The sequence below is a fragment of the Seriola dumerili genome, unplaced genomic scaffold, assembly GCF_002260705.1.
Source record: "Seriola dumerili isolate Sdu_G_001 unplaced genomic scaffold, Sdu_1.0 BDQW01000219.1, whole genome shotgun sequence".
Lineage (NCBI taxonomy): Eukaryota > Metazoa > Chordata > Actinopteri > Carangiformes > Carangidae > Seriola > Seriola dumerili.
The window spans coordinates 2,885,553-2,900,098 of NW_019174474.1; the positions used below are offsets into that span (position 1 = coordinate 2,885,553).

General features: G+C 39.1%; 2 protein-coding genes across 2 annotated transcripts; both read right to left on the reverse strand.

The window, feature by feature from the left end:
* Positions 1-959: 959 nt before the first annotated feature.
* Positions 960-5,032, reverse strand: cfap161 (cilia and flagella associated protein 161). Its single transcript, XM_022754685.1, has 8 exons — positions 4,882-5,032; positions 3,559-3,648; positions 3,234-3,451; positions 3,052-3,133; positions 2,337-2,372; positions 2,022-2,144; positions 1,747-1,820; positions 960-1,245 (listed from the first exon to the last, which is right to left on the reverse strand). Exons 1-8 carry the CDS (start codon positions 4,951-4,953, stop codon positions 1,062-1,064), a joined length of 879 nt encoding a protein of 292 aa, XP_022610406.1. The 5' UTR covers positions 4,954-5,032; the 3' UTR covers positions 960-1,061.
* Positions 5,033-5,636: 604 nt separating this feature from the next.
* On the reverse strand, positions 5,637-12,517 carry LOC111228613 (ceramide synthase 2-like). The gene is made up of 10 exons (XM_022754601.1): positions 12,345-12,517; positions 11,979-12,096; positions 8,747-8,865; positions 8,586-8,643; positions 8,156-8,206; positions 7,892-7,984; positions 7,520-7,648; positions 6,392-6,498; positions 6,145-6,298; positions 5,637-6,002 (listed from the first exon to the last, which is right to left on the reverse strand). The coding sequence occupies exons 1-10, from the start codon at positions 12,515-12,517 to the stop codon at positions 5,883-5,885; spliced, it is 1,122 nt and encodes a 373-aa protein (XP_022610322.1). The 3' UTR covers positions 5,637-5,882.
* Positions 12,518-14,546: the final 2,029 nt, after the last annotated feature.

Here is a 14,546-nt window from a genome sequence, read left to right on the forward strand (position 1 = left end):
AAATTGTACTTACGTGATTATGTTTTAGCCCGTGACAGGACACACGTGGTCATCACCACCAAAACACCGTCATATCCACTTTAACCCATATACTATGCTTAGATGTTTTTCACTGTTGAGACATGATGCCCAAAAGGTAACACGACCTGCATGGCATGTTGTGCAACCATGAAGGTTGTATAGAGCACTTATACTTGGCTAATGCATAAGTGATGTACATAATAGACTATAATGATACCGCAGGAGTAGCTTTATAATAATAAAATTAACCTCTATGTCTATATTGAATTGACTCAGTAATGTCACATCTTAAGTTTGCTAACATCAGTACATTACACACAACATTATACATAACTGGTTACTTATCATTCCAGACCAAGTAATGTATAATAATTTATAAAACCTGTAAATAGACAACTTAACAGGACCGTTTTCACTGTTATATAGCATGTTATCATGAATTTTTAAAAGAACATACAGGTGAAATTACATTTCTTATAAGGAGGAAAGAATAAAAAATGACCAAAACGTTTACTTTTTATTCTATCACCTTTTTAGATGTTTGTACCTCACTAAAAGGTGAAAGGGCTGCATTAAGTAAGCTGGTGAGGACTGTTTAGATCCTTCTTTTTTCTTAAATTCAATGCACTTTTAATGGCAGAGCCCATTCTTCATCCCCTTATCTCATGAATATCTTCTTTAAAAATAATTATTTCAGGGGAAATTCCAAATGCATGGAAGACTTGCCAAATCACACTACTGTCCAGTATCACATTTAGTTTACTATTATGCTATTGCCTAACTAGAACAATGGAAGTGTTTGAAGAAACATATCAAATGCTTCTTTCTACAGAGCCTCCTGGTGGTTTGGTTGGCGTGTGTATCATATGTCACCCAAGTTGGAGTCCAGCTTGGAATCTCTTTGCAAAAGAAAAAACAAAACCAGTGACCCAAAAAGGAAAAAAAAACAGCCTTTATTTTAAAAGGTTTGGGCGTTGTCAATGATGTTGTATGTTTCTGCTTTTTTGTGTATTTCACCATGAGAGTGGATTGTGTAAGATTTAGTCTGGGTTAGACTGTGTGAGCTCCTTGTTGTTAGCTGCTGACTCTGGGTTCCTGAGAAGAACAAGCCCGTCTCCTGCAGGGTCAGAGGTGCACAGTATCCAGTGGTTATTGTCCTGTTCAGCTTTGTGGGAGTCCAAGAAGGTGTGAGCCGTCACCTCATGCTCTTTGCCATATGTGGTCCTGCAGGGACACAACTAGTTATCTACAGAACGACAGCAGGCATGCATGTGCTGTAACATGACTTGAAGCTGCCATATTGGAAGCCCTCATCTTTTGACAACAAGTGCTTTGAAGATCTGACTGCGGTTTGACTGTGTCATTTGGAGTCTTCATGTTGTATTTCTGTGACATTTTGACAGGAAACTGATTATTTTCTATTAAGATACATCAGATTGATTTGTTTAAGAAACCTGATTCTTTTCAAACTACAGGACATTGCTGTCTTGGAGATGACTAGGAGTAGAGATAAGTTTTTCAGGTCACTGTGACCTAAATTGGGAAAACAGTTACACGGTTTGCGTTATCATGTCACTATATCCCATGTCATGTGGGTTACAGTAACATGTTATCACTCTTTCTGTATATTACATATTTAGCTTTTATTGACATGCTTTGGTCATATGAGAGCAGCACAAATCAAAAGCCTTTATATAGCATTCAACACAGGAAAATGGAAAATACCAAAGGACTTGATCGCCCAGAACAGCAAGAGCCTGGTTTGTCTTGCAGTGTATGATCAACACCTTCACATTAGCCTGTGAAGAAGAAAAAAAAAAGATTATTGATAATTGCATAGAAATTCTCAAGGCAACAGAAGTAAAGGAAAGCAAAAGAAACACTGTGTTCAGTGTATTCTGTGTTTAGTTACTGATTAAAATAACAGTGAATGCTGATGTTGCAACTAACACATGGCAACAAATGGACCAGTCAACCATAAAGCTCTAGCAAAGACTTACAGGAACAGGTTGACCCTCGTATTCAAGCCTTTCCTGGGGATCAAAGTGCACTATCTTCCACCATGACAGAAAGGAGCAATCATCAACCAAGTTTACCTCTTGCAGGCGGGACTTCTTTGCACACTTTAAATAAAGTCACAATAATATGAGATTAACAATGGTAGAAGAGCTAGTGAAAAGAACAAACATAACTGCTTTTCCTTTGCCATTTAACTTTAAGTATGCATTTAAGATTTCTGCATTTGCACTTTGTTAAACATCTCATCATAATTGCTGGTTGCTCAGTGTACTGTATTCTCCTTTATGGTCTTCTACCTTTTGAAAACTTTGTAGGTCACTCGTCAAGTAAAGCTGAGGAAACAAAGGAAGAAAAAATCATTAAACACAAAGTGACACAAAATATGTCATTCATGTGTTTTTTTGGAATCATTCATAAACATAATGCAAAGTGAAACACCTTTGCTGTTTAATAATAACATGATATTCTCATAATTCAACCATAAAGTCTCTTATTACTGTTATTAGATGTTGATGTTGCACTTCTGTAAAGTTGAGGGACTCTCAAGAGACCGATTAAAAAATCAAAATCAAAGCAGCACAGGCAGAGATAACTTGATTCTTAGTCCCTATTACAACACTTCCGTTATGCAGCTCAGTTGCATCTATCATTAGACCTGCCCTGCCTGGTAAATGCCTTCTTCGTTCAAACTCTGCGCAAACCATGTGTAACCCATTCTCCAAACTCAACTGAGATAACCTGGTTCCATAATGACCCATCATCAGGGCTGTTTTCTTAGACTTTAAAAAGATCCCCTCTGTGCCACAGAGGATATTACACAACTGTTTTTACAAGCCACATGGTGCTACTCGTGACGTACAAACTGATTTCCATGTGTTAAATCAGTGGAGAGCCCCTTTAAAATAGAAGTCAGTCTTTGCATAAAGTGCTATGTGTGACTCCACAATTTTAAATGGCTGTTTGAGGGCTAAGAATTGGTTTTAGTGTGTGTGTGTGTGTGTGTTCACTTACTTCCCTGGCAAAGCCACTTGTTGTTTTCAGGGCAAAACTCTTCTCATAAACCAGAGTCGATCCTTCCGGACTGCCATCTACACTGTAGTCATACAAGCAGTGTTACAGGTTCACATCTGGGAGTAATACCACGTGTGTTGAGGTGTCTGTTGATGCAGTTTTAAGTGTGTTTGTGTGTGTACCTGGTAATTATGAAGGCAGTGCGTGTGCAGGGCTGAATACCTCTTCCTGCACTGATTCCACATGGGGCCTGAATGCCAGGCGAAGGAATCTTTATCAAACTGTTAATGTCTGCATTAATGCTTACTGTGCTGCACTCCCTGTTTTCTCCTCCCATGTTGACCAACATTACTACATCCCCAAAGTGCAATCTTCCATCATTTGTCACAGAGAGATTCACCTACACACATGGACAAACACCATCATCATTGTCATTATCGTCCCCATCATCATTGTGTATTACTCTTGTTGTTAATGGTTTTCTTTATTAGATTAAATGCAATTTACCGGCCTCAAAATGTTCTGTTTGAGGAAGTCTACTTTCTGGGCAACAAGATCACCCCTCTTCTTCTTCTCCAGATACTCTTTCTTTGCATCCTGGAAAAATATCAACATATACAATGTGTATTTTTAATATGTGCCCACAAGCCCACTACTGCTGGTCGTATACAAGAAATAAAAAAAAACAATAGACGATAATGATGGTTACAATCTTTTCTCTTACTCTAGACCCATTGTTTAGGCATAATGATATATAAGGTAGTGATATAATAAACATTTTTGCCCTCTGCCCTTTTGCTCTTTGTCAATAAATTACCCATCAGCAATTTTTTCCTTGTGTCATTGTATAATGCCTGTGTAAATCAATTTGTCATTTAATCCTTTAATCCTTACTGCGTAAATTATTACAAATTCATACTGTGCCGCCAAACGTTGTTCAAACTTTCAACTCTATCAAGTTCAAACCAACATAAATTTATTTTACACTCTTATAGACATCCCAAAGTTTTCAAAGATACCAAGTGTGTAAGACTGAATTCTAGGAAAAGTTATATCAAACAATGCACAAGACATCTAGAAAGTGTATATTTGATGAAATGGTGCAGTCAAAAAAACATAAGGGCATGGCTTTGAATATTTCACCTAGGGGTTGGCATCATATAGCCTAGTTTCAATGAAGAGCTGGAACAAAAAAACAGAATATATAAGATGCTGTCAGACAATGTCGAATAAGATGATTTTTCCAACCTTAAAGTATAAAAGGCTGAAACCGGATCTTTAGAGAAATTAATTATATCATAAATCACCATTAGTTCCATTTTCAGTTGTCTTTCCTACTAAACACTATATTGTCAGTGTGATGAATACTGTATTCTTTTTCATCTTTGTTACTGAATGACATGACTGCATAATGAGTACTTTTGCTACTTTAAACATATTTTGATGCTACGTCTACTAACCTTTTACTTTACTTAGTAATATTTTGAATGCAGAACTTTTACTTGTAACAAAGTATTTCTACACTGTTGTACTGCTACTTTCATTTAAGTAAAAATATATACATTATGAATACTTCACAACTGGTTTGGTAAACTGAGATTAAATTCACTTCCCAAAACTGGGTAGCCAGATAATCAGGGTGAATTGCCACTTTAGATCCCTTTTCACTCATTAGTTGGCTAACTACTATGTGCAAACACCTGGAAACTTGTTAACTTGTTTGCATTAACAAGTGTGACGCCCTTACGGTAAGAAGGATGAGTTAATGCTAACTGATAACGGGCGCCTTTAAATAATTTAGCTAGCTAAAAGTTTCATTTTGAAACAAACCTCTTCTAGGCGCAGGTCTTCATTCCAGTTTCCGATTCTCACATTTGTGCGATAAGTCTTCACATGAGCCATCCTGACTAAAATACTGACAACTATTCGTGTACTAATAAGTTCATAAGTAAAGCTACTCGTATTGTTTACATTGGCTTTGTGTAGCGGTTTCTAAGGTAACTGATGGTAACGACAACCAACCCATTTCATTTGCTGTCAGTTCTCGCTGATTGTCGCGAGAGGGCGTGATGGTATAAAAGATAATATTGTGTGCACACAATTATTATGGTTATTACTGTATAAAACAAGATCAAAAATAGAAACTTCTCGGGGCTTCCTGACCTTATGTAAATCCCAGCAGAGCTTTGCACGAGTCTAACCTGACCTGGTCTAATTAGCCACATAACTGAAAACACCTGTGTTGGTGTGCAGAATTTTGCATCTGTAGTAACACATCATGTTTTATGAGCTGAGCAATGAGATAATTGTCAGATGAATGTAGTAGAGTAAAAAGTACAATATTTACCTCTGAAATGTGGTGGAGAAAAAGTATAAACTACCATAAACTGGAAATACTCAAGTAAAATAGAAAAATTGTACACAATACTTGAGCAAATGTACTTAGTTACTGCCACAGCTTCCCATTATCAGATGGACACACTTGGTGTAGTGCTTTAATTTTGCATTAATGTGCTCCACAAACCACACACATACTGGAGACGTACATACCCACTCACATGGAACTCATGTCATCATCATCATTATCGTCTATTTTTTAAATTATGAGTAGAACAAAATAATATGCTGTTAAAAGTTCTGAACTCAGTGAATTCCAGAAACCATATATCTTCCAGTCAATTTAGGTATAATCCACGGTAGCTATAAATACAATATTCTCTGCTCAAGAGTGTGTAATATATGCAATTAGGCTCTAACTGCTGCAGTCCAGACTGAATCCGTCCATGTTTCTTCTATCCATTTTCCTTTTTCTCTGTTTCTGTCTGTCTGTGTCAGTGGCCATTGGCTCGGCCTCTGGCTCCAGAGCCATTCATGTGACTCAGTTTGTGGTTTCTTTCCTTCGGTGAGTCACTGTCATCCTCCTCTTCATCACTCCTGTCATCGCCCTCAAGCTGTAGGATGAAGATGAGCCACAGAGAAAACATAGGAAAGGAGGGTGAGCCAAAAAGGAGCAACAAGACATTTAGATGTGACATAGTTTGATACATTTCTTCACGTGAATGAATATACATATAGAAACACCTGTAAACACACCTTGCTGAAGATACACTTATAAAACATTCGTGAAATGAGAGCAGCCCAGTAGAGGTGTAGTATCTGTAGAAGCAACAGCATGACGTTGAAGAAGTAGTAGCCAAAGAAGGGAGGAAACTTCTCCGGCGGGTACACCCATGTGCAGTGGATCAGCCTGCATAAGATATGCACACATAATATTTTCACTCATGACTCCAAGATCATAACCATGCATCATGCTGTGTCCTTTCATTTCACACACACTTACCAGAAAGGAAAAATGACAAGCCTTGTCAACATAAAGAGAACTGTAAACACTACAAATATGGCGTTGGCAGTCTTGTGCCACTTGGCGTAGTTGAATACCTTTGCACCCTATGAGACAAAAACAAGGAGAAGAATCAGGTTCAGTTATTTATGAAGTAGTCAGTCATTAAGTTAGAGCAGGAAGTGCATCTGATCAAATTTTTTCATATTAAGTTTGGATGGATGGATGGATGGATGGATGGATGGATGGATGGATGGATGGATGGATGGATAACATAATGTAACATGGAAATTTTAGTATCTTCGTACATTAGAGAACACTTATACAATTAAACCAATGCCAATTCAAAACAATAGCATTGTATTAGACCACTGCAAAGTACACACAGATATATCTATTTTTCAAATAAACTGCCATCGAGATGGGTTTCAATTCAACGCTGAACTAATTCTTGGCTTCTTTAGCTGCATTTCGCTCATGCATTCAAGAAACATTCAATACTAATAGTAGTAATAATGATGTTGCCTCCACATTTGCTGTCAAAAGTCAAATTTGAGCATCAGATCTTATTCACACCACAACAAACCCTCTCCTCCTCTTCAGGCTACTTTTTTATCAAGTGATATAAATTTCTACCACTGAATTTTAGCTGGATGTGCAGCTAACATGGACAAAAAGAACATGCCGTGTATGGTATAGTGGAGTGAGGCAACTCCCTCACATTCACTGCTGAACTCCCAGTTCATGTAGGAGGGAGGGGCAAAAAGTTGATTATATGCATATCTGTTTGGCATCAAACCTGTTTCAGAACTTCCTGCCTTGATTTTAACTTTCAACTTTCTACTCATACGTTGGTCACACCTTTAGAGTTTGCGTTTTATACTGTATGAACCATTAAAATATGAAACCCAACCACAAATATATCTGTTTTTTTTTTGAAAATGTAAAAACACAGCTTTTCTGTGTGCGAGTAACATTTTTATTATGCGTTCCTTTAAGTCAGTCTGTTCCTGCAGAACTGTGGCAATGCACAGTGACAGTGCAAAATGTCAGCTATCTGCTCATAGTACGACAACATATATCCCATAGATCAGCTTGCACATGCACCAATGTCAGAACAGCACTGACCTCCAGCAGTATGTCAGCAGAGTCATGAACTGCCATCACAATGGTTCCAATACGGATGTAGTTTGAAATCCAGGAGAAACTGAGAAGAGTCAGTGTGGCTATATGATGAATCACCTGCTCTTTGAAGTCCTACACACATACACATGACAGGTAAACATGCATCTGACACCAAGACACTCACTCCCAGTTTATTACATGTTTATAACATAAAGGCCACTGCAGGCTTTGTATTAGTTCCTGCAAAACTAACATTTTGTGAATACTGAATTTAAATAAATATCAATAAAATAATAATAATAAGTGAAATATAATAAAATAATAATATCAGTGCATTCGTTGATTTTATAAATCTGCATACATGTGTACACTTACTTTCCGTTTAACATCAAATGAGAGGCTAAGGAGCAGAGAAAGGTAGAATCCCATTTCCAAGAGGTAATACCAGTATTGAGATGGCAGCATGGACTGCACGGACACATGACACACACACACACACACACACACACACACACACACACACACACACACACACACACGCACACACACACACACACACACACACATATAGATGTTTAACACACTGAATACTGTAATATGGTTCAAGACATCCTGATAGCAATGGGAAAACACATCTACCTGTTTAGGGAAGCCTTCCCAAACCTCCTTCAGGTTATAAAGCCAAGGTTTCTACAGCCAGCAAAAACAGAGAGGGGAGATGAGTATGAGGGGAGTGCTGGAGAATAGCCTTGAGAACAGCATCAAGGGTAAATGTTGGCCAACGAGCTCGTGCATGTTCATGTGCCATGTCAACTGCCAGAGCATGAGAAAAACCCTGAAGCACTAGAAAGACATGAGATAGAGAGAGGGGGACGAGGAGTTTCAGGTGAAATCAGTGTATTGTCAAATAGGGAGAAAGAGAGAAAAGTAGAGAACAAAAGACAAAATAAGGAAAGAGAAATGTCCCATAGCAGCAAATCCAACAATTCATGGAGTTGAAAAATGAATGAAACAAGAGCTAAACTCTGTAACAGAAGTAGTTCCTGTTATAAAAAACAAAACTACTTACATCATAGAGAGCTAGGACTCCACCGACAAATGCAAATAAATAAAACACGCATCTCCAACTGTTGACAGAAGAGAACAATAATGTCACATATTTGCGCACACACACACACACACACACACACACACACACACACACACACACACACACACACACACACACACCTGGCCTCACAGAACCTCTTCCGAAGCCCAGGTCGCTCCTGGTTCCTCCTCCTCCTGAACCAGACTTGAACTCTTCTTTCTGGCCAACTCGTCTTTTTACACAGAGACCTCACATCAGCCTGAGACACAAGGGAAATGATCCAAATGTTACATCCTTTCCACTCTCAAATTTGACTGTTAAAAGTTTAGTGACCAAGTAAATCTGAAAAGACCACAATGACTAATGTATTTTAACGTATGCACCAATGTTCCCTCTAATTTTTCATGTGTCTGGGCATACACACAAGCTCCCTGAGCACACTGAGGACCACTGTGAGCAACATCAGATGTGCACGCTGTGGAGCATTTAATGATTAATATCCATAAACAAAAAATCTTAATAAATGTAACTAGAATATGCACAAATCTGACTTAAATTTTGCCTTATTTTTCACGTCTGTCCTTCTGACTTCTCCAATGGTTGTACACTTTGTCCAGGTTGATGGCTTCGTCTGCTTCTTGCTTTGACTTTATGCGCATTCCATCTTAAAAGAACCGCATTTCTTTTTTACTTGGTGAGTGGATGTGTCGCTACCCGTTCGTTTCGCCATGATAAGGGGTTAGCATTTGCGTCTCTTAACTCCGCCGCACTGTTGTTAACTAGCTAACCTGCACGACGCGTATGGGCAGGGCACATATGCAAGCACTGTCAATGCTATGATTGGCTACGTGAAGTGAACCGTATCGTATCATTAGCTGGACACCTGACACCTGTCGCTGAGTTACATTGCAAAATGGTACAAAAAAAATATTATTGGTCTAATTAATTAGATTAGGTCTAATATTAAATATTAATTAATAAGTTTATGTTGATTTTTTTTTTTTGCGCTGCATAGATTTTCTTGTGCGCTGAGAATGTGCGAGCAGTGCGCGATTGCGCAAGCGCGCAGCTTAGAGGGAACATTGGTATGCACACACATTCACAGATCGACACACAACTACTTCAACACTAATGGCACTATTCCTGTTTATAGTAGGATTCGTTTATTAGTATTTATTTTATGTGCATTTTTACTTACTAGAACATTTTACTTTTTAAATGAAACGTCTTTACATGTGCGACAGCAAAGAAATGCTATTTCATTCCCATGAATACTGAATGTTCTATATGGAAAGAAGACAATAAAGTTGAACTTTTACCATAAATCACAATCATATGTAGAGGATTTTATATTAATCTGTTGTTTGCTTTTAATAAAACAATGTGTACATTGTTGATGTAATCATAATATGCTTATAACTAAGTGACTTTTTCATCAAATTTGCTGTGCAACATTACAGAAGAACAGACTGAACTTATGATATTGGTTGAAGGCCACAACTCCTTATATGGTAGACATCCTGGAACAGAAGTAAGACAAAAAAACGAGGAATAGAGTAGGGTATTGTCTCTCTTTGTGTGAATCTCTCACAGATCCACCACCACGAGGGCTGTCCCGCGTAGGAGAGTCAGATAACACGAGGTGAAACAACACAGAGAACACGTGGAGGAGCAAAACAGAAAGACAGCGACATGGACTGATAAGAGAATCAACCCACATTGTATTATTTTTTTCTGTGTAAGAATATGAAAAGACTGGGTCAGGAAGAGGTAGACAGTCAGACTTCATGAACTGGCGCAACTGCATGTTGTTGTCAGGGAGAGATAGTTTGGCCCAGAGCTCTGTAACGATTTCCTTTTTCTAATGCTATATTGCTGTTAGCTTTAATAAATACTGGGATTTGAACTTTGAAAGAGTGTCCTGTTTCCTTCATCAAACCAACATGCGAGTTCAGGAGACGAACTCAACACATACAAGATACAGTCATAAAACTTTACAGGTGTGTAGTTAAGATCGAAAATGAAGGGCGAGTTTGATAATGAGTGTGGTCTGATAATGTAGTACAGTTATTGTATATTGTAGTAACAATGTAGTGATGACCACTGAGTACACATGGGTTAGATCGTCCGCATGTTGACAGGAGTTGTATCCCATGTGATCCTGTCACAAGATGGTCTCTAATTTATTTTTTGCTTTTCAGAGATGCATGGATGTGATGCCTTATACTATTCACTCACCAAGCACATCTAAGGAACACCATGCTAATACTAGTTTGTTCCTCCCTTTACTCTCAAAACAGCCTCAGCTCTTCGTAACATGGACTCCACAGGATGTTGGAAACATTTCTTTGAGACTCTGCTCCATGTTGACATGATTCTATCACATCATTTCTGCAGATTTGTCAGTTACACATTCATGCTGCCAATCTTATGTTCTACCAAATCTCAAAGATGTTCTATTGGATTCAGATCTGGAGACTGGGGAGGCCACTGAAGTTCACTCAACTTATTCTCATGTGCATGAAACCAGTTTGAGATAACCTTTGCTTTGTGAGATGTTGCATTATAATGCTGGAAGTCGCCATTAGAAGATAGTATATTGTGACCATATAAGGCTTGGACACGGTCTAAAATTATACGTATAGACTTTGGCATACAGACAATGATTGATATTAAACAATGAGCGGTATTAAGGGACCCAAAGTGTGGCAAGAAAACCTTCCCTGCACCATTACACCACCAACACCACCAGCCTGGATTGTTGACACAAGGCAGGTTGGGTCCATGGATTAATGCTGTAGTTGCCAAATCTGACTCTGACTCTACCATCTGCTGCCACAGCAGAAATCCAGATCCATCACACCAGGCTACGTTTTTCCAGTCTTCAACTGTCCAGTTTTGATGAGCTTGTGCTCTTTGCAGCCTCAGATTTCTTTTCTTGGCTGACAGGAGTGATCAGTCAGTTCCCACCAGTGTGGCCATTCTCTCTCATCAACAAGGTGTTTCTGTCCACAGGACCGCCGCTCACTGGACATTTTTTGTTTTTGGCACCATTTTTTAAACTCCATAGATTGTTTTATGTGAAACTCCCAGGAAATCAGTAGTATCAGAAATTGTCTCACTGAGTTTACATTTTTTTCCCATGCTGATGTTTGATATGATCATTAATTGAAGTTGCTGACTGTATCTGCAGGATTTTATGCACTGTTTTTCTGCCACATGATTGGCTGATTAGATAATTGCATGAATAAGCAGTTGTGCAGGTGTTCCCAATTAAGTGCTGGGTGAGTATATGTGTGACTGCTGATTGAGGTCTCTGTATGTGAACAACAAACCACCTTTGGTTTTCAGTGAGAAGCCCGTTTAACAAACCTGTGATGGAACTCGTGCTTGGCGGCAGAAGTAGTTTTCTAGGATGGGGTTTTGTTCTGCTGTCAGACGTACCCTGTCCCTGATTCCCCAAACATTAGCCACTGGTGTGGCCAGGTATCTGCAAAAAAACACGAGCAACATCACAGAAAATGTGTGTCAGCATATCATGCTGTAAAACAAATCATCTGGCACAGCAAAGCTTTGTTTCTTCCTTCTAAACGCAACAGAATTGGCGTGGTTCTTTGTGGAGTTCAATAACATTGCTTCAAACAGCTTGTGCAACATCTTGTGAAACCAGACGATTGCATTGCTAAACTCACTGAGACACAGGCACATTTAGTCTCTTACTGAATTGTATATTCCCACCTTTCAAACAAGAATCTGACTAGAAGCAGGCAGAGGGCGCAGGGCAGAGCAGCGTAAAGTTGACAGGCTTTAGCATAGACACGACCTTCACTGTCCTCCAGGTCAGACCAGGAGACATTCCCTGGCAGCCACAGACGCTCCCACCACAGCCACCCACCAACTGTCTGCAACATTCTGCTGGCAAACATGCAATACACCATGAAAACACATTCAGTTTTACATCCATGATCCAAAACATTCTGTTTCTTGTTCAGGTTTTATCTATTAAAACATGAAAGGACTAATATGAAAGAAATTACATTTGATGATATATGAAAAATCTTGATTTCCATCACAAACAAGTGAAGTTTTTACACCTAGTGGGTACATTATTTTTGCACTTGCCTTTATGAAAGGTCTTTTTTTTTTCCTCCAATATAAGACTGAGACTAAATCATTGCATAAACAAATATCTACAGGCCAAAGTGGTGTGCCTTTACTGTGACTCTATAAGAGCCAAACCAGTTTTCAAAAAATAAACTGAACACCAGACACAGGCTGGCATGATGAAGCAACTAGAGCTCTGGTCCAAGAGGAATTACAGCCAAAAATGCACCGATGTTTTGTTGTTTTGAATCTCCAGTGCCAACTTTTAGCTGTGGCAACTACCTCCTACTGGTCTGTGACAGTACAACGGCTCTCTGAGCATGCAACCATGTAGGAAGTGAGTAATTTGGAGACGGAGAGCTACAGTAGATATCAAAGGGCAAGGAAGATAAAGACGGATGAGGAGCAATTATAGGAGGCAGAGATTAGAGAGAAGTAAAGTCCTTCCTCTTGTGGACTCTGCCCATAACAGCGTGTTGATAAAAACGTTATCTGAGCAGAAAACACATTCAAAACTACATTCAAAATGTGAACTCAAAGCCGTCTAATAAAAAAGTATTTAGTATTTAGTATTTACTGCAATGCCCTTATTTACTCAGTGACACAGTATTAGTCATAGTAGTGTGGCTCTGAATCTCAGTGTTAGTTAATCAGTCAGCATGGAAAAATGAGCATACCTGCAGGCAGTGTTGTCTTGACAAGTTCCAACAGAAAAGAGGGAATCTGCGACGGATGTGGATACAGAGACTGCCTGTGACAGAATCCAGGGAAACTAAAGTAAAATATTGCATGAAACCAAAGCAGTCTCAGCCCTCAACCTGATCTTGTTTGAACTTACAGTTAGATTTCAGTTTCATGTCTACAAATGTCTGAGTAATTACATCCCTTACTGCAAGCCAGTTAGAGAATATATCAGAGAAAGTAAATGTATGCACATGGCCGTGTATACACACGCACACACACACACACACTCACCTTTGGTGTGCCCACTGTAGTGTGTTCTCCGGGGACTTATCTGTGTGAAGCCAGTCTGTTACTCATACATATCATATATTGCACTTATCCCTAAAAGATAACAGCCCTGTTAGATCCTATAAGTTCACTGGTAAAGCTTTTGTGGAGCCAATCTTGAAAGACAGAATAAAAAGGGAAAAAAAAGAGGAAGACAAATATTTACTCATGAGCTAATAGTTTCCCTAATCCACATGATGTACCTCATTGTGTGTGAGGCAGCAGGTGCCAGTGAACATGTTGATTTTTGAGCATGCGTGTGGTCGCTCACCTTTTTTTTTTTTTTCTTCGAAAGAATGGGATCCTGCCCTCCCACTCTGTCTGCTCTTGTGATCACACCCTTGTAGTTGCAGCACGTCCTTTAAGGTAAGGTTATCTCAGCACTGGAAACAACATACTGCCCTTGGAGCATTTTGCACTTTCAGTTGTAAATGGTAAGCTGCAGCAGTCATCTGAGTGTGGGATTGTTTGCATATACCCTCACCTGCAAGAATTCCCTTGGAATGCTGGGAAGCCCCCACAAAGGCCCCATTCACTGGTGGGGCAGGGGAGGAGGAGTCAGTGCATGTTACGGATAGAGGAGAAAGAGGAACTTTCACACACAAAGAGAGAGAGAGAGAGAGGGAGAGTGAAACATCACTCTGCATAAATAGCAGCCTGTGTTAATAACAAACATCTGAACACAAATGAAGTGACCTTGGTTCCCTGCTCAGTTTTTATGGTGAAAATGGAATTTTCCACAATTAATTGCAACCAACAGGTGATTTGTGTGTGACTTTGGAGGAGAGCAGCAAAAATGTCAGTATTCAAAGGGATGAAAACATA